The following is a 19,635-nucleotide window of genomic DNA, read 5'->3' as shown; positions in this document are numbered from 1 at the left end:
GTTCTGTAGGGTAGTTCCTTCAACTCTGCAGACCCTAAAATTTGCATTATTTTGCAAAAAGGTTACAAATATATAACCCAACCACTATTTATTCTGGAAATTTGAAATAACAGGAATAAATTCAGAGCTGAACAGCTAGCAACTATGGGGAGAAAAAAATAGTTCTTTTCCACAGATACTGTCTGAACTACTAAGCATTTTCTCTGTGCTTTATTTCCATTCCATCGGCATTCCAATTATCTGATAGTGGCTCATTTTTGTCAGACTCCATGACAAAATAAAATGTGCTCATAATAATTGTGCCAAAGTTCTTTATTACTGTAGATTTGATATGACTAATGCTCATGTTCTGTGTAAATGTGAAGAACCATCCTAAAGTTGATGGTTATTATGATGATAATGCCTTTACATTAACTTCCCTTTGATAAAATCCTTCTGAAAGTCTAGAGTTGAGAACTTCAGTATCGGTGCTCATTGTCACATATGTTCTGAGATGTTGTTGTGAAGCACTTACTCACTCCTACTGGGGCACAGGCTGCCAACAGCAGCTTGCCAGAGTCAACCGTGCCAGCACTGCCCCTCAGGTGTAGCCTATCCTTGAAGATCCCTCTGGTTCCAGAGATGAAGTCCTTGGAACTTCTGCTGGCATTTCAGTTTACGAGACAGGTGTGTTGCTGCCCTATGCTGAACACTCCTTCTTTCGCCCTTTTGTAGCTGGAATTAGAAGAGCTTGGCTGGAAAATCAGGCCCTTTTGCCCCTACTAGAATCAAGGACTCAGTCCATTTCATACAAGGTATTTCTAAGGTGATAAATAGCAAGTTGTCCTTGATAATCATTTAGGTCTGCAAACTTTCATGATTTGGTCTACTGAACACTGTTCAGGAACTTTAGAATTGTGTGTTTTTCCATACAAATAATATCTTCTACTCAATCTCAAGCATAAAGTAAGAGATCAAACATCAAGCACCTTAACCAACAATTCTATTTTGCATATTTTATTAAAGCAATTTTAATTTCAGATCTTTAAGTTAACATGATTTTGGAATAGACATCTTATAAAATATTCCTATGCAATTTTTCCACTATAAATTTAGTTTAGTCATTTAATTAAATGGTAAAGTGATTACTAAAATAATTAGTAATTTTGATGTCCTGTAAATATGTGGAAGATGGGTCAGAGTCAAGACAATGTTGCACAATTTCTCTATAAATTAATATTTTTAAATTTCAATATTTAGATAAGGCATTCAAAAGAGGAAGAACTTAGTATATAGTATTTTTTAAATGACCCTTAAGTTGATATTCAAGTTATTGGTTATTTCACAGAGTTTTCCTAGAGGATTCTGTTATTAACTGAGATTTCAATATTCCACTTTATTATGTACCCTTGTCAGCTTGATTTCAGCGTCAGGGATGAGATTCGTAACTCAAAATTCATTCTAGTGGATGATGTTCTGCTGGTTTCCAGTCATCATTGGTAGATAAACTGTACATCAGTGAAGACGGTACTCTTTCCTTGGACCGCACCTCTGAAGTGTTTTAATGTCACTGTTAACATCACGTAATCTTCTTGATGACTTAAAGTTATATTTTCTGTGAAAAAAAAATTATGACAGGACAAACAGGACAAAGGAACAGTTTAGAAAGCTGCACCAGTTGATCACCTTCAAGATATCACTTAAAAAAAATTTGTGGAGCAGGCCAGGCCCATTAATATTTGCCAATATCCGCTTTGACTGGACCTATAGTGGGACCCAGCTTTCAAGCATTCTGTTAAATGTCAGATGACTAGCAGCTGGAGACTGCACCCACGATCTCAACTATGGAACAACCCTTTCCAAAAGGGAGAGAAGGTTGCTTCATGCTGCTGCCGTTTGTAAACAATCTCTTTCCAAAATATCCTCTCTTATAAACCTGTGTTGTATATCACTTGTTCAGCGTTCTGCGAAGTCGTGCTCTGAGACTTCGAGCGGTTCTGGCTGAAGTCACTGAAATTTTTGCCCATTGCGAATGAATCTGGCTGCAGGCTGTAGGCAAAGTACTGCTGGGGAACGAGGAATCCCTGACCTTGGTTGAGGTGTCCGGCTGGTAGGCAGCTGGGGGAGCTGTAAGCCGGCGGAGGAGATGGAACCAGACAGCCATGTCCTGGCTCGGACCGGCCGATGGAGAATCGGTGGATGGAGCCGCCCGTTGAGCTGGAACTAGTGGCAGTGCTGGACTGTCTGGAGGGTGTCCTCAGGTTGGTGAAGGTTGGGATCATGGGAATAGTCTCTGTCTGGTGATTCCGCATCGAGAACCGCACGGGCTGCGGGTTTGGTTGTTTGGGTCTGAGGCAGGTGCAACAGTACACTGCCACCAGGGAACCCACGATGATGAAAGCAATAAATATGGAGCCAACAATGAGAAAGGGCACATAGATGGGCTCTGTAGAGAAACAGAGAATAGCACTGAATTAGCAATATGGTCAGAGATTGCAAAATGTAATCTACTGGGACACGTGTAAATCTCAGTTATATAAAGAGAGATTAAACATGGATTGAATAATTTTATTTTGCAGCCAGGCAAAAAAAATATTGCTGGAGGAAACAGGTTTGGTCTTAATGAAAGCATCTCTAATATCTTGAGCCCCATTATGTGACTATCAGCTTATTAGAAACATAAAAAAACCTACAGCACAATACAGGCCCTTTGGCCCACAAAGTTGTGCCAAACATGTCCCTACCTTAGAGATTACTAGGGTTACCTATAGCCCTCTATTTTTCTAAACTCCATGTACCTATCCAGAAGTCTCTTAAAAGACCCTATCGTATCCACCTCCACCTCTGTTGCTGACAGCCCATTCCACGCACTCATCACTCTCTGCGTAAAAACCTTAACCCGACAACTCCTCTGTACCTACTCCCCAACACCTTAAACCTCTGTCCTCTTGTGGCAACCATTTCAGCCCTGCAAAAAAGCCTCTGACTATCCACACGATCAAAGCCTCTCATCATCTTGTACAACTCTATCAGATCACCTCTCATCCTCCTTCGCTCCAAGGAGAAAAGGCCGAGTTCACTTAACCTATTCTCATAAGGCATGCTCCCCAATCCAGGCAACATCCTTGTAAATCTCCTCTGCACCCTTTCTATGGCTTCCACATCCTTCCTGTAGTGAGGTGACCAGAACCAGGGTCTGACCAGGGTCCTATATAGCTGCAACATTACGTCTCATCTCTTGAACTTGATCCCTCAGTTGATGAAGGCCAATGCCTTCTTAACCACAGAGTCAACCTGTGCAGCAGCTTTGTGTGTCCTATTGACACGGACCCCAAGATCCCTCTGATCCTCCACACTGCCAAGAGTCTTACCATTAATACTGTATTCTGCCATCATATTTGACCTACCAAAATGAATCACTTCATATCTGGGTTGAACTCCATCTGCCACTTCTCAGCCCATTTTTGCATCCTATCAATGTCCTGCTGTAATCTCTGACCGCCCTCCACACTATCCACAACACCTCCAAACTTTGTGTCATCAGCAAAACTTACTAACCCATCCCTCCACTTCCTCATCCAGGTCATTTATAAAAATCACAAAGAATAAGGGACCCAGAACAGATCCCTGAGGTACACCACTGGTCACCAACCTCCACACAGAATATAACCTGTCTACAACCACTCTTTGCCGTCTGTGGGAAAGCCAGTTCTGGATCCACAAAGCAATGTCCCCCTGGATCCCTTGCCTCCTTACTTTCTCAATAAGCCTTGCATGGGGCACCCTAACAAATGACTTGCTGAATTCCATATACACTGCTCTTCCTTCATCAATGTGTTTAGTCACATCCTGAAAAAATTCAATCAGATTCATAAGACATGACCTGCCCTAGACAAAGCCATGCTGACTATTCCTAATCATATCATGCCTTTCCAAATGTTCATAAATTCTGCCTCTCAGGATCTTCTCCAACAGCTTACCAACCACTGAGGTAAAACTCACTGGTCTATAATTTCCTGGGATATCTCTACTCCTTTCTTAAATAAGGGAACAATATCTGCAACCCTCCAGTCCTCTGGAACCTCTCTCATTCCCACTGATGATGCAAAGATCATCACCAGAGGCTCAGCAATCTCCTCCCTCGCCTCCCACAGTAGCCTGGGGTGCATCCTGTGCAGTCCTGGTGACTTATCCAACTTGATCCTTTCCAAAAGCTCCAGCACGTTCTCTTTCTTAATATCTACATGCTCAAACTTTTCAGTCTGCTGCAAGTCATAACTGCAATCACCAAGATCCTTTTCCACAGTGAATATAAAGTATTCACTAAGTACCTCTGCTATTTCCTCCGGTTCCATACACACTTTCCCACTGTCACACTTGATTGGTCCAATCCTTTCACATCTTATCCTCTTGCTCTTCACATCCTTGTAGAATGCCTTGGGGTTTTCCTTAATCCTGCTCACCGAGGCCTTCTCATAGCCCCTTCTGGCTCTCCTAATTTCATTCTTAAGCTCCTCCCTGCTAGCCTTATAATCTTCCAGATCTCTAACATTACCTAGCTCTCTGAACCTTTTGTAAGCTTTTCTTCTTAATTATTAAATAAAACAAATTACTGTTTGTTGGCTGATTAATGCAGATTGTTGCAGAAGTTATGAAGATTTTTTCGTAACTTGCCCGATTTCCTTCTACAACGATAAATTGTGAAATGAGGAAGCGCCTTGCCGCTTTATTATTCTGCTGTGAAACTGCGACGCAGAGTAAATGAGAACGAAATCAGAAACCCATTAACCTCCAATATAAATCATAACTGTTCAGCAGAGTGACACAGCGAACCTACAACGGGCAACCGGGCAATGGAGGAATCGAAACTATATCTATCATGCGGTTCCGACGTGACCTGGCCGCCGTCGGTAGCGCGCGGTACTTGCTTACAGAGGGGAAAGTATTCGTGTTAACCAGAGCTTGTAAAGCGTTTGGCACAACTCGTATCCCCGCTCTCAAACGGCTATCGGCGGGTGGGTTGACGGATTGTAAACTGACACGACCTGATAAACTCGTCAGTGTCTTCTTACAGAGCACAGGAAAATTTCTCCTGCAAAATATCTCAGGCCGCAGTGCAAGGATCGGATTTACTTGTGACTGAGATATCACCAAAACCTAAAAATGCAGTCGTTTTTTTTCAATAAATTTAGCGTCGATCCTTTATGTACAGTGTACAAGTAAAAGTTAAAAAGGCGTCTATTAAAATGTCTTTTACAACAAATATTACTTCTACATCTTCTACATTACTTCTACATATAACTGTCCTGAAAAAAAATCTGCCTTTTTGCAATTTTGCTTATTTTACTGACATAATAAGGCTAAAGGATTACAAAATGCTTAAAGGTAAAAGTCAAGATGTTTTAAGTGTAAATATTTCTTATTTAAATATGGGTTACAATTTTGGGCAGAAATGTCAGTTTCACAGACGAACTCTCATAAAATCGCAAATGATTTGGAAGAAATATTCTTAAAATGCTTATTGTGTAATTGTTTTTTTTTAATTTCAGACAACTAACAGAATTTCACTAACATCTCCGGACCCAACTTCACACGAAAAAGTTTAATTACCCTCAACCTTCGAACAGGATGATTTAGATCATTGTTTGTTGTCAAGATAACTTTTTCAAAGCCCTGCATTTCTTCTCCCATTAGAACACTCCTGAAATATTCTAAACACAACAAACTAAACACAGCAAAACAAGCGGAAAAAACTATTCCAATCACAATGTTGAGTGTGAATAATGATAGGGACGAAATGTCCTTTACAAATTCCGAATAACCACGACAGCAAGTCCACCACCATTCAAAATTTCGACATTTAAATCGATCCGTTTAATATACTGGTGTTTTGAACTAAAATGTCCAATTTGTCACTAAATGATTTTCAAATGGATCGTGCTAATCGTGCCAACTAAACACAGTCTGCACTTTATTCGAATATCTCTCCGAGCCCTCGCCGGACGGGGGTTGAGACAATGATTTGAACATTTTGGACAGATAATTTAACGAGAAAGGCGGCATCACTTGAGCAAAGACTCACTGGTTTACTGGAAATAAATTGCCACCCTACATTCCCCTTCTATCCACTGTCGAGGAACGACAGGGTTTGACTGTAGCCTATTTGCTAAGCAAGAGGCCGCCATGAGTTTGGCGCGGTGAAGGAATTCCTGTGTTAATATCGTGCCGGATATTAGATTTCGGCTGATACCGTGCGCTGGGCGGAGCGGAACTCCATCCATCTGATAGAAAGTTGAGAAAGTTTGAAACTGTCCCGGCGATCCCAAGAGATCCATCAGTGTCACGTTCTGGGGATTGTGGTTGTATCTGATACTAGGAAGAAATGTAAGACGAGCCTGGATCTCTGAGGTTATCAATAGAGAAGCTGTCACATAGACCCTCGTTATCCTGGCTTACCTTTCCCTCCCTTTATAGATGAGGCTAATGCAATTTCATGCTTATCTGATTCACTGAAAATTCACATCTCAAGCTAGCACACCACGTTAATATATTTCCCATCTCCACCTGTAATACAATCCAGCAGAAATTTGTTTAAATTGACACCCGATGGCTTGCACAGACCTTTACAAAACCTAACGTGGTTCGGCTGCACTTGAATGCCAGTTTGAAAACGAATACTTTATTACATCTCTTTAAGTTATAGGCGGCAGATGTTAATTAACTAATCAACTAATACGAATAACTAACGAATAAAATGCATTCAAAAGCCCTTGAAATTTTCTGAAAACAAAACTCCAGACAAGTCTCGCCCGCAGAAAACGCGCTCCTCCAATCTCCCCAAGACTGAAAGGTTCTTATACAACGCGTTATAGCCACAACCACCTATGTTTCTACGGTTTACAGTCCGGGGAAAGTCCAATAGTGAATCCGTCAAATATTTTTACACCTCTCCCCACCAAAGCCAACACTTTCATAACAGAGACTTTCTCTTAAGCCATAAATAAATTTAGTTAGCATTTCCACTGGTACATGCGTATGTTTGTTAGGGCGATGCCCCTGGTGATTTCGGGCAAACTATAGAAATGAAAACTAAATGAAAACACAACTAAAAACAAACTGATGGTAATTGTTGAAAGGGCGAATTGCACGAACCAAAATTTAACGAAGTGCTGGAAGTGTTGGTGACGAGGAGCTATCGATTTTCGTTCATGTGTAATGAAACTGAGGTAAGCAGCCCGCATGTACGATTTGAGCATCCTAAACCAGAATTGGATTTCGGAGATGGATGGTTTGTACGCAAGTGATAATTTTTTGGTGATTGTGATAAAATACACTGAAAACGAAAGTTATGATTTTACCAGAGCAGATTTGATAGGTGGTGGGTTATTTCCTTGATTCGGATGGCCCGGGAAAGGGATAGGTGATTCAGTGGCTGTTATCACCCGAAATAAATGCCCCTAATCTGGTAGTATCCGATGGCGCGATATTGTAAACGCAGTTATTTAAAATAACACAACGGTTAACCAACCGTCCTTAGCGGGGCAGGGGAGGGGGAGTGCCACTTACGTGCCGCCGGGTTGGCGCCGTGCCGCTCCCTGTCGTTAGTGCAGCGGCCCTGGGCGAGCCTGGCCGCCGCCGCGGCGCAGCAATAGCGCAGGGAGCAGGAACCGCAGCAGATGGCCGCATCTTCGCGGTCGTAGTCCTCCGGGCACTGGAAGCCGTCGTGCCACTTCCCGGCGCTGTCTATCCAGCCGTGGCAGAACTCGCCCTGACCGCTGCAGACGGCCACGCCGCAGGTGAGCAATGCGAGCAGCAGGCATGGCAACACCCCCGTCACCATCCCGACGGGTCGGACCCGGATCAGCCTTCCTCCGGCTCTGGTTTCACTTCGGTGCAACTGTTGCACTCAGCATTGTTTCGCACAGGTTTTGTTTTTGGAAGTTCTCACCCCACGAGTGCAGAGTTTCATAATAGTCCCCGGTGCTTTTTCTTAAAAAAAAGCTCGAGCAATAAACCAGGTTTTGTTTTCAGTTGGCAGAAGTAGTGTATTTGCCCATATTCCCAAACAATGGGGAGTGGGCGCGCCTTGCCGCTGCCGGCGCAGGGAAATCCGCCTCCCCAGTGCTGGACGCACGGCTCCGGGGAGAGATCCCCCCCCAGCCAACGCTCAGGTGACCGACTCAGTTCAGCACAGTGCGGAGCCGACCTGAAGAGAGAGGCATTTGCCTCAGTGCAGTGGAAGGCTCCAGCATCTAAAATAAGTCGCCAGCATTATGCCGCCGTGCATAAAATTATTCGCGGATCTGATTTCTTCCGACGCCTGATGGTGCTTTTGACGCATCGAATTGTCCTCTGCAGCCAGGACATCCAGTTTAACCATTAACCACCTGACAACTGGTTGCAAATGTTCTTCCACTTTTGCCTCGAAAACAGAGTTTGCTTATCTGCGAAGGCAGTGGGAGAAGGGGTGCAGAGAGTCCACAGCATGTCATGACCCCTTCCAGTGCATCAGCCGGGTAGGGGGCGGGAAGCGGTGGGTGGCGAGGTCCGCTGCGGGGAAGCCAATTAGAGATCGCGGCGAGCCGCCATGGGGGCGTGCGACTAGGTGGCAACTTGTTTGCAGGTGTGACTGTCGCTTTCGCCCAGATGGGAATTTCCGAAAGATTTCCTACATTCACGTCCAAGATCTTAAGAAAAAGCCATCAGTGTTTCTCTCAATAAGTCATGGGGTTGTACATTACAGAAATTAGCTCTTCGCCACCACATGTCTGTGCCAACATTCAAGTATAAAGATCTTAAATGTCTGATTTATTTGTCACCTATACATGGAAACACTGGAACATGCAGGGAAATGGGGCTTTGGTATCAACAATCAATACAGTCTGGGGGCAGCCCACAAGTTCTTCCAGCACAACATACCATGCCATAGCTTACGAACCCTAACCCATCCACCCTAGTAATGTGGGAGGAAACCAGAGCCCCTGGAGAAAACCCACGTGGTCACGGAGAGAACGTACAAACTCCTTACGGACAGCAGTGGGAACTGAGCCCCAGTCGCTGGTACGGTAAAGCATTTCGCCAACCACCACTCTGCCATGCCACCCTGCTGGAATATGGGGAGAAAGCCGGAGCACTCGGAAAAAACCCACATTGTCAAGGGAGAACATATAAACTCCTTACAGACAGTGGCAGTAATTCATAACTGCTGCATTAGATCTGTAATCTGATATGTCAGTCTATGGCCTCCTCTCCTGCCGCAATGAGGGGGGGTGATTAAAGTTGTTGATTATTTCAGAGCCAAACTTTGCATCAGAACTGAGTATGGTAACCAGAATATAGAGGTGCAGAGGTGGGGAGTAGTGAGATGGGGCCAGTAGGTGGACTGAGGATGGGTGAAAGATGATAGACAGATCAGGTAGGGAAGAGGGAGGGTTGGAGTTGGGAGGTAAGAGCCAGGGGGATAGTAGGTGGTGACCGGGAAAAAAGAGGCAGATGGATCCAGGAGTGGGAAAGAGTGGAAACAGCTGCTAGAGGGTGATGTGGGAACATCAAGGCCACTGGAAGATGGGAATGGCACCATGAGTGGAGAGGTAGAGTTCAAAATAGTGCAAACAGAGAACAAAATAGTGAGTGGGTGTTGATGGGTTCATGGACCATTCAGAAATCTGATGGTGGAGGGGAAGAAGATGTTCCTAAAACATTGAGTGTGTGTCTTCAGGCTTCTGCACACCCTCCCAGTAAAGGGGGGGATGCCCTGGATGGTGAGGGTCCCTAATAATGGATGCTGCATTCTTGATACACCACTTTTTGGAAGATGTCTTCGAGGGTGGCTGATGCCATGATGGAGTTATCTGTGGATGAACCAGGTAGAAGAAAGGGGAGATCAAGTGGGTGAAATAATGCATAATAGATTAAAAAAATTAAAAATTGGATAGGTATACGGACAGGAAAAGAATGGAGGGTTATGGACTGAGTGCAGGTCAGTGGGACCAGGTGAGAGTAAGTGTTCAACATGGACTAGACAGCCGAGATGGCCAGTTTCCATGCTGTAATTGTTATATGGTTATATAGCTAGATAAGAACCAGGAGGGCAAGGGGTTTGAAAATGGCTAATGGGGACTATAAGGGAGTAGAAAATAGATGAAAATTGGAGGAATGGAGTTACATTGAAGGAAGAGGGAGGCCCAGGAGAAAACCCGAAGGAAGGGTTATTTGAAATTGGAGAACTCAAATGTTCTTGCTGTTCAGTTGTACACTACCCAGGCAGAATATAAGGTGTTCAAAGTTAAAAGTAAAGTTTATTATCAGAGTACATACATGTCACCACATACAACCCTGAGATTCTTTTCTGTGGGCATATTTAGCAAATCTATAGAACAGTAATTGTAAACAGGATCTGTAAACTGTAAACATCAGGAACTGGAAACTGTAAACAAATTGTGCAAATGTAGTTAATAAATAAACAACAAGCATGAAATAACAAGATAAAAGTGTTGTTCCCTTAGTTTGCATTGGACCTCACACACACAATGGAAAGACAGAGGTCAGATGGGGCAATTAGGGAGAGGGAATGGATTGAAATGGCATGCAACTGGGAGCTCGGGATGGCTGTAAAGGACAAAGTGCTGGTGCACTGTAAATGGGGCACCTACACTATGTTTGCTCATGCCCACATACAACAAGATACTCAGAAGCACAAGAGATTCGGCAGATCTAAAACAAGAGAAAATCTGCAGATGCTGGAAATCCAAAGCAACACACACAAAATGCTGAAGGAACTCAGCAGGTCAGGCAGCATCGGTGGAAAAGAGTAAACAGTGGACATTTTGGGCTACTCAGCTGCCGTGAAAATCTACTTCTGCTCAAAGGTTTGAACACATCACAGCCACTCCTATGTAAAAGGAAACTCTGTAGGTGACATCCAGATGACTATCATAGACTCCATGATCCATGCTGTAAGCCCCTTATTTCAGTTCCGATTTTATTCTCTTAGTAATTGGATCACATCTCACCTCATTGGATTTAGACCTAGAGGTCACAGATCTAAAGAGATAAATCATTTAGGAATAAGACATGTATCACTTTTGCCATTCAGAATTTTTGGACTCTCTACCTCTGAAGATTGTAGAGGCTCAATCACTATTTGCAATCAAAACAACAGATTTTGGAATATGAGGAAAAGGGGTACGGGGATTGGGAATGAAATCAGTGTTTAACATAGAAGGCCAACCATGATTTGTTGAATGGCAGAAGTTGATTGAAGGACTATGCTGCCTATTGCTATTCTCATTCCTTATATTCCTATAAAAACATGTTCTTATGTAACCTCATCTCAAACACTTCACATTTATTATCTGGACAGAATTAAAGGCTTTACTGCTAGCAAGCATCAATTATTTAGTTGCCATTACTATAGGTTTTAACAATGGGTATTTTACCAACAGTAAATTCACTGCCTGGACAGAGGTGCAGGTAATGCATTTACTGTTTAAAAAAAAACACAAGAACACCATCCCTCCCCACCAAGTTCTGGCCATATGCACTTCCAAATTTCTGCAGACTTTTTGCTGATTTATCGAATTAGTGATTTATTTTAACTCTCTTTTCCCTCACAATCTTTTGAAGATTTTTCTTTTTTCTATGTATTTCCTCCCAAGACCTCTGCCTTCCTAATATTACAAGATTCCACTTGAAGCTTTCAGAGAAACACACAAATTGCTGGAGGAACTCAGCTGGTCAGGTAGCATCCATGGAGGGCAATAAGGAGTCAAAGTTTCTGGCCAAGAACCTACATTTGTCCAAGTTGGGTTTAAGCTGAAGAAAATGTGGAAGAGGAATAAGGAAAATATCCCTGATATGGTGAAGTTATTGAGGTGATTCTGTTTAATGTGGACAGTTAGAGAGAGAGATTACAAAGAAAGAGATGCGTGAGAGCTGTGAAATGCAGCAACTTAATACCAAAGGGAATGACCAACAAACCAGGTGGTGTCTGTGGAATGGGTTTATGTTACAAATAATCATCATGTGCCAGAACTGGCCAGATCAGATACAAGCAAAAGAAAATCAAGTTGTCTGAAGTGGTTTAATTTGAGTCCAGCAAGCTTAGTAGACAGCACCTTCCGGACCCATGGTTTCTACTGGCAGAAGCAACAAAACCATGCGAACACCCCACCCCTGGAAGTTGCCCTCCAAACAACATGCCATCCTAGCCAGTAAATATATTGCCATTCCTTCACCAACACTGGGTCACAATCTTGGAACTTACTCCTTAGCAGCATTGTGGGCATTCCCACACCACAAGCACTGCAGAAATTCAAGAGTTATGTTCACCACCACCTTCTCAGGGCAAACAGGGGTGGGCAATAAAATGCTGGCTCTGCCTGCAAAGCCCATGTCCCTCGAATGATTATATAAGACAACAATACGGCATTGGGAAAATGAGATGCTTGCCTTGGATCTCAGAGGAAGAGTGCAGCAGGCCACAGATTGCAGACTGAGTGGAAGGACTCAAACCATCAGTACTTCTGACTGTTACAATTTTTACTTTCTTGTAAAGCAGCAAATCCCTTGCATATCTTCCAATCTAATATATTGCTTCTGGTGTTCACAATACGGTCTGCTCTACACAGCAGAAGCTAAATGCAGAATGAGTGATTGTTTTGGGGAATATTTCACATCAGCTCACAGAGGAGATCCTTAGCCTTCAGTTTCCTAACAGATTACCACGACTTTTCTGTCTATGGCCTCGTGCACTGTTTCAATGAGACACAACATAACTACATAACTTGAGGAGCAGCAACTCATCTTGCAGCTGGACATGTGACAGCCTTCAGGATTCAATATCAAGTTCAACAATCTAGTATAACTTGCTATTTTTGCTTGTTACCGAACTGGCCCGTAAGAGAGTAATAGAGAGTTACAGAAAGCCATTTGGCCCACAGAGTCCAGGCTGACCATTAAACATCTACTTTTACATTAATCCAACCATAGCCCATTTTATTTTCCATACGGTTCCAGCAATTTCACACATCTACATACCATGGACAGGTTGCAGTAACCAATTAATTTACCAGACTGTAGTTAGCAAACCAGAGCACCCGGGTCACAAAGGGAATGTGCAAATCCCGTATAGACTACCAAAGGTCAAGGATTAAACCCACGCAATTCAACCTGTGAATCAGCTGTTCCACTGGCTGCTCGACTGTGCCACACTGTGAAGCTATCCATCTGTGATACTGGCTCTATTTGTCTCTTATCATAGACTCGGTCTGATGTCCAGCATTCTCCTTTTGATTTCCAGTTTTGATTACAGCTCTGACTGCCATTTCAAAGCATTTATGTATCCCTGTTTCCTCCCTTTGTCTCTCAGCAAGTACTATTATTAGTCTAAGAGCCAGGCAGCTCTGTAAAAATTGATATCACCTAGCAGCCTTACCCTGGCAAGGTATTCATTGCTTTCGGTCTCCAATCTGCACCCTAACTTAAAACTAATTTATTTTCTCATTTTTTTCAGTGTTTGCCCTGAGAAGTTAATTTAGTTTCTCTTTCCACAGATATTACCTGCTGTGCAATTTGTACTTGGATGTGTACACTTAACTTTGCACATCAGATGCAAAATTTGCTCTCCATTTCAGTGAATAATACTGATGAGGACTGGCAACCTCACTAATGTTAGTGTATCATATACAGTATACTGTATGCTTTTATGCAGTCAGCTTGTAGGTATACACATTGTAACTCCTGGTCACCATAGGAATCACTGAAGGAGATCAAGCTAATATTTTTTAGATGAGCAGTCCACAAACCCTCACTCTTCCTTTTTTGCACCATACATCTATCTATCTTTCTATTTATTTAATAACTTATAGTAATTTTTATATCTTGCACTCTCCTACTGATGCAAAGCAACAAATTTCACATTTATGTGTGTGATAATAAACCTGATTCTGATTCTGATTCAGCTTTTTTTTGGGGTAGGGTTAGCAGAAAGTACTAGTCATTTAAATGGAACTTTTAGACCTGTTAAAGATAATTATTAGGACTATACCACTTCCCTCCATGTTACTTATGAAAATGCCATCATCTTCTCTCAATTCCTCCATCTCTGCAGCATCTGCTCTCAGGACGAGGCTTTTCATTACAGAATTAACGAGATGTCCTCCTTCTTCAAAGAAAGGGGCTTTCCTTTCTCCATCATCAACACTGCCCTCACCCGCATCTCTTCCATTTTGCACATGTCTGCCCTCTCCCCACCCACCCACCAGGGAGTAGGATTCCTCTTGTCCTCACCTACCACCCCACCAGCCTCCACATCTAGCATATAACTCTCCAAAACTTCTGTCAACTCCAACGGGATCCCACCACCAAGGACACCTGTCCCTCCCCCCCACTTTCTGCTTTCCACAGGGATCACTCCCTACACGACACCCTTGTCCATTTGCCCCTCCCCACTGATCTCCCTCCTGGCACATATCCTTGCAAGCGGAACAAGTGCTACACCTGCCCCTACACCTCCTCCCTCACTACCATTCAGGTAGGCAACATTTCACCTGTGAGTCTTTCAGGATCATCTTCTGTATCCTGAGCAACTGCTGCGGCCTCCTGTGTGTCGCTGAGACCTGATGTAGATTGGGAGACTGCTTTGTCGAGCACTTACGCTCCATCTGCCAGAAAATGGGGGATCTCCTGGTGGCCACCCATTTTAATTCTGCTTACCATTTCCATTCTGACACACCAGTCCACAGCTTCCTCTATCCCAGTTTCACTTATCATCTACCACTTGGTACTTCTTCTTCCTCTCCTCCGACCTTTTTACACTGACTTCTCATCTTCTTTCCCCAGTCCTGATGAACGGTCTTGGTGTGGAACATCGACTGTTTTCTCTTTGCCATAGATACTGCCTGGCCTGCTGAGTTCCTCCAGTATTTTTTGTGTGTGTTGCTTGGATTTCCAGCATCTCCAGATTTTTGCTTGTTTATTGCTAATTATTCAGAAACTATTTTTCAATTAAATTATTTGTTATTGATTTAATAGAAAACCCAAGTTAGTGAGGCTACTTGGAAATGATGAAAAGCCAAACTCCAAGAATAGCTGCAAATAAGCGCTATTGAGCACATTGTCCACAAGGTGACGCTGCGCCCCTTCAAATACTTTCACCATATTTACCTTCGAAGCCATCTGTTTGAAATTCAAGTGTGATACAGCTGCATAGAAAACATACAGAAAACATCCTTCTTTGAAGGGCTTTGAAAATTCAAAGGGACGTGCGTTACATTAGTAAGCATCATTCAACATTAACAAGAGTTTAGAAGTGTTCTTTCTTCCTATCTGTTATATAGAAGCACATGAAGAAAATGAGAAAATTTTGTCAGCTTCATCAAGCAAGGAATAAAATAGTGTTATATGTGGTGTGTGACTTAGGTTAGACTGAGTAACTATAATTCAAAACTTACATTCCATTCATTCTATCAAAGTGGAGCAAAATAAATGCACAACATTATTGTATCATGCTTCAAGTTTCAAAATAACAATAAAATAGTATTTAATAAAAATAAAAGTTGTCAGATTTATTATTAATAGTCTGTGCTCAGAAACAGGTTAACTGAAGATGTACTGGGTGGTTTATGCATTAATTAATTCACTGGCTTAATCAACTTTTTGAATGTTAAAATCAATGATTTTTTAAGCAACATTCACCCAGTTTATCCAAAGTCACATATATAGTGTATATAAACTCAGTGGTTCTCTACGTCCCTTCAAAGACAGAAATCAGCCAGGCTTACCTAGTATGACTTTTATGTCTCTCTGGTCACACGGAAATATAATTAAATCTTTTATTTTCTCTAATGAAATGGCTCAACAAGCCATCCAATCCAAGGGGGCACATGGATAAAAATACACAAATGTTAGTTTGCCTATGGTATTCATATCCTGAGTATTCATATATAATTTTTAGAATCTCTCATATAGCTGTTACGGATTGTTCCACAATCTCTCTGTCCTGGAGATGAAGCCGTATCGATAGGTTTGGAATAATGTGGCCACCGGGTATGTGTACCTTCAGCAAACTTTGTGACCTGCCTGCCTCTACCTTTGATCCATTCTACGCGGGGAATGGTTGCTTTTCCCATGGGCTCAAGGCATTTAAAGTGATGGAGATTGCTATTTGAGTTATCAGTCCATGTTGGCATTTCTGAGCTTCAGTTCTTACTCTCAGGAGTCTATGCCCTCCTGGGTTTGGGACGTGAGGTCATTCATCCCAAAAGGAAGGACCAACCCAGGCAGTTCTTGTCATAACAGGGTGAATGAGAGTAGCAATTTAATGATCTAGCCTCGTGCATTTTAAATCACTGGCTTCATTGTTCCTTACATGCAACTTAAAAGCTAAGAGAGTTTCAGACTCTGCTCCCACATACCAACATCTCCAACAACTTCTCCCACAATGTTCTCTAGAACGAATGCTTCTGCCCCCACCAGCCCCTGTCTCATTGTAGCAACTTCTACCTGCTGCCTCATTTACCCTCTACCATTCTCCCGGACTAAAAAGCAATAGAGAGGGCATATAATAGAGCAGAAGTTTGTGGGACGTTAGATAATTGGGAAATTTTTTTAAACCAGCAGAAGGCAACTAAAAAGAAACATGAGGGGGAAAGAGATGAAATATGAAGGTAAGCCAGCCAGTAATATCAAAAATGATGCCAAAAAATTTTTCAAATATATGATCAGTAAAAGAGAGGCAAGTGTTGATATTGGACTGATGGAAAATGATGCTGGAGAGGTAGTAATGGGGGCAAGGAAATGGTAGATAATTGAATAAGTATTTTGCATCAGTCTTTACTGTGAAAACACTAGCAGTGTGCCAGAAGGGGCAGAAATGAGTACAGTTGCTATTTCTAGGGAGAAGGTGCTTAGGAAGCTGAAAGGTCTAAAGGTAGACAAGTCACCTGGACCAGATGGTCTACACCCCAGGGTTCTGAAAGAGGTGGCTGCAGAGATTGTGGAGGCATGAGTAATGATCTTCCAAGAATCAATAGAGTTTAGGATGGTTCTGGAGGACTTGACTATTACAAATGTCATTCCACTCTTCGAGAAGAGAGGGAGGCAGAGAAAAGGGAATTATAAGCCAGTTGGCCTACCTCGATGGTTGGGAAGATGTTGGTGTCAATAGTTAAGGATGTGGTTTCAAGGTACTTGGAGACACATGATAAAATAGACCAAAGTCAGCATGGTTTGCTTAAGGTGTTACGCCCGTGGCCCCCTCCTTTTTGAGAATCGCAGGATTGCTATTGATTCGAGTCAGGAGACCCAGAAAATGAGAGAAAGACATGCAGAATCCACAAAGAGTTTGGAATGTATCCTGGCCTCCGAAAGGCGGAACCATTGATAACGGCTATTGTCTCTTGGAGACAGGATTGTGTATTGAATACTGTACGATGCATCAAAGCCCCCAGGCAATGAACTGGGGGGGGGGGGTCGGTGGAGGGATTGCATCATCCCAACCTGATTGACATCTGAGACCCTGTGAGTCAGGATAAAAAGAGGGTCTGTGGGAACAGCCCCTCAGACGCACCAGAAGAAATGCTAGCGATCCCGTAATAACGAAAGCCGGTGGGAAGGCCACGTGCGTCCATTTCCATTTGCCCCGGAATCGGTGGCCTTTACCACGGAAGAACGGTTTTTAGCTAACAACATTGAAATCAACTCCCAACGACTCTTGAAGGAATGACATCATAAAAGGACTGGGCAAGTTTTAACCCGTTTTCTCTCCAACCAAAAAGCTGCAGCTTGAATGAACTTGAGTGACCTTTATATTTCCATCGGACAATACATTATCCCCTAGACAACGACAGAGCTATTTCTTATTGATTATTATTATACCCGCACTTTTAGATTTAGTATTGACGACGTATATTATCTGCATGTTTGCATTGATATTATTTTTGTATATTTTTATCAATAAATACTGTTAAAAATAGTACCATCAGACTTCAACGGACCTCTCTATCTTTGCTGGTAAGTGACCCAGTTACGGGGTACGTAACAATTGGGGTTCTCGTCTCAGGATTTGACACCAAATTGGGAGGCCAGTGAATCGGGCTTGTAAGTCCAAACTTGGTTCTGGTTACGCAGGTAGCCAGACGGGAAACCAGCAAAGATGGACGTGGGTGAATTTATAGAAAACCCGACTCTGGAGGCACTAGAGGCGGCCACCAAATCAGACTTGATAAATTTGGTGAAGGGGTTAAACCTCGCAGAGGTGAGGTTGTCAATGAAAAAGCAGGAGGTGCGAAGGGCAATAACTCAGTATTATATCGGGAAGAATGTGTTTGCAGCTGAGGTATTGGAAAACATCCCTGAAAAGGTACCAGCCAGTGGGACGGCTCAGTTAGAGTTGGAGAAATTAAGGTTGGAACATGCAATTAAGTTAAAGCAGCTGGAAGCAGCTCAGAAGGAGAATGAAAGAGCAGAGAGAGAGAGAGAGAGAGAGAGAGAAAGGGAGCATGCGCTCCAGCTAAAAGAGTTAGAGGTGAAATGGGAGCAGGAAAGAGCTGAGAAACAAAGAGAGCATGAAATTCAGTTAAAACAGCTGGAAGCAGCTGAAAAAGAGAAGGAAAGGGCCGAGAAGGAGAGGGAGGCAGAGAAACAGAGGAAACATGACTTAATGGAGATGTTAAGGCAAGAGCAACGAGTTCAGGGGTCAGACCGAGAGGAGCAGTTTAATATTAGTTGGGAGTTGAGGTTAGTACCTCTGTTTGAGACGGATGTTGATAATTATTTCTTGCTTTTTGAAAAGGTGGCAGTGAATCAGAAGTGGCCCAGAGATCAGTGGGTGGCGCTGTTACAAAGTGTGTTAAAAGGGAAGGCACAGCGGGCATATACGCCGTTGGCCATGGAGGAGGGAGAGGAGGAGAGTTATGACAAAGTAAAGGCGGCCATTCTCCGGAGTTATGAGCTAGTACCTGAAGTGTATAGACAAAAGTTCAGAACTTTAAAGAAAGGGTGGAATCAGACGTATACCGAGTTTGCCTATGAGAAGGGTGTGCTCTTGGATCGTTGGTGTACAGCAGAAATAGTGGAAGAGGATTTTTGGCATCTCAGGGAGTTAATTCTGATTGAGGAATTTAAAGGTTGTGTTTCAGAGGATATCCGGATGTATTTGAATGAGAAGCCGAATAAGTCCATCTCGGAATTTGCTAGGTTCGCAGATGAATATGCCCTAACCCACAAGACAAAGCTGTCCTCGAATAAAAGTTCCTAGAGAGACCGTGGGAACGATAGAGAAAGCCCGCCGGCTGAGGCAGAGGTCCCGCCGGGAGCTAGCGGTAAGATTGAGGGGGAGAGGCAAGACGGCCAGAGATATCCGGACTTGACCTGTTTTAATTGTGGAAAGGAGGGACATATTGCATCTAGGTGCTTTGCTCCGAGGAAGGAGACAGGAAAAGGGAAAGCAGCAGTCCCTATAGGATGTGCCGTGGTAATCAGTAAATCGACAAGAGAGCCCCGGGTAGACAGAGTACGAGAAGGGTCTGAGACTTGTATGTCCAACGGAACCATGTCTGTGAAGGAGGGAGACACACCAGTTCCAGTACGGATCTGGAGAGACACGGGGGCTGAGCCATCATTGATTAGCAGTAAGGTACTAGATTTTGGTCGCAA

General features: G+C 43.1%; 1 protein-coding gene across 1 annotated transcript; it reads right to left on the bottom strand.

The window, feature by feature from the left end:
- Nucleotides 1-1,028: 1,028 nt before the first annotated feature.
- On the bottom strand, nt 1,029-8,479 carry shisa3 (shisa family member 3). The gene is made up of 2 exons (XM_059989111.1): nt 7,546-8,479; nt 1,029-2,425 (listed from the first exon to the last, which is right to left on the bottom strand). Exons 1-2 carry the CDS (start codon nt 7,817-7,819, stop codon nt 1,908-1,910), a joined length of 792 nt encoding a protein of 263 aa, XP_059845094.1. The 5' UTR covers nt 7,820-8,479; the 3' UTR covers nt 1,029-1,907.
- Nucleotides 8,480-19,635: the final 11,156 nt, after the last annotated feature.

This window comes from Hypanus sabinus, chromosome 14 (assembly GCF_030144855.1).
Source record: "Hypanus sabinus isolate sHypSab1 chromosome 14, sHypSab1.hap1, whole genome shotgun sequence".
Classification (NCBI taxonomy): Eukaryota; Metazoa; Chordata; class Chondrichthyes; order Myliobatiformes; family Dasyatidae; genus Hypanus; species Hypanus sabinus.
The sequence above is the reverse complement of the archived record's forward strand: the minus strand, read 5'-3'. Positions and strand labels throughout refer to the sequence as shown.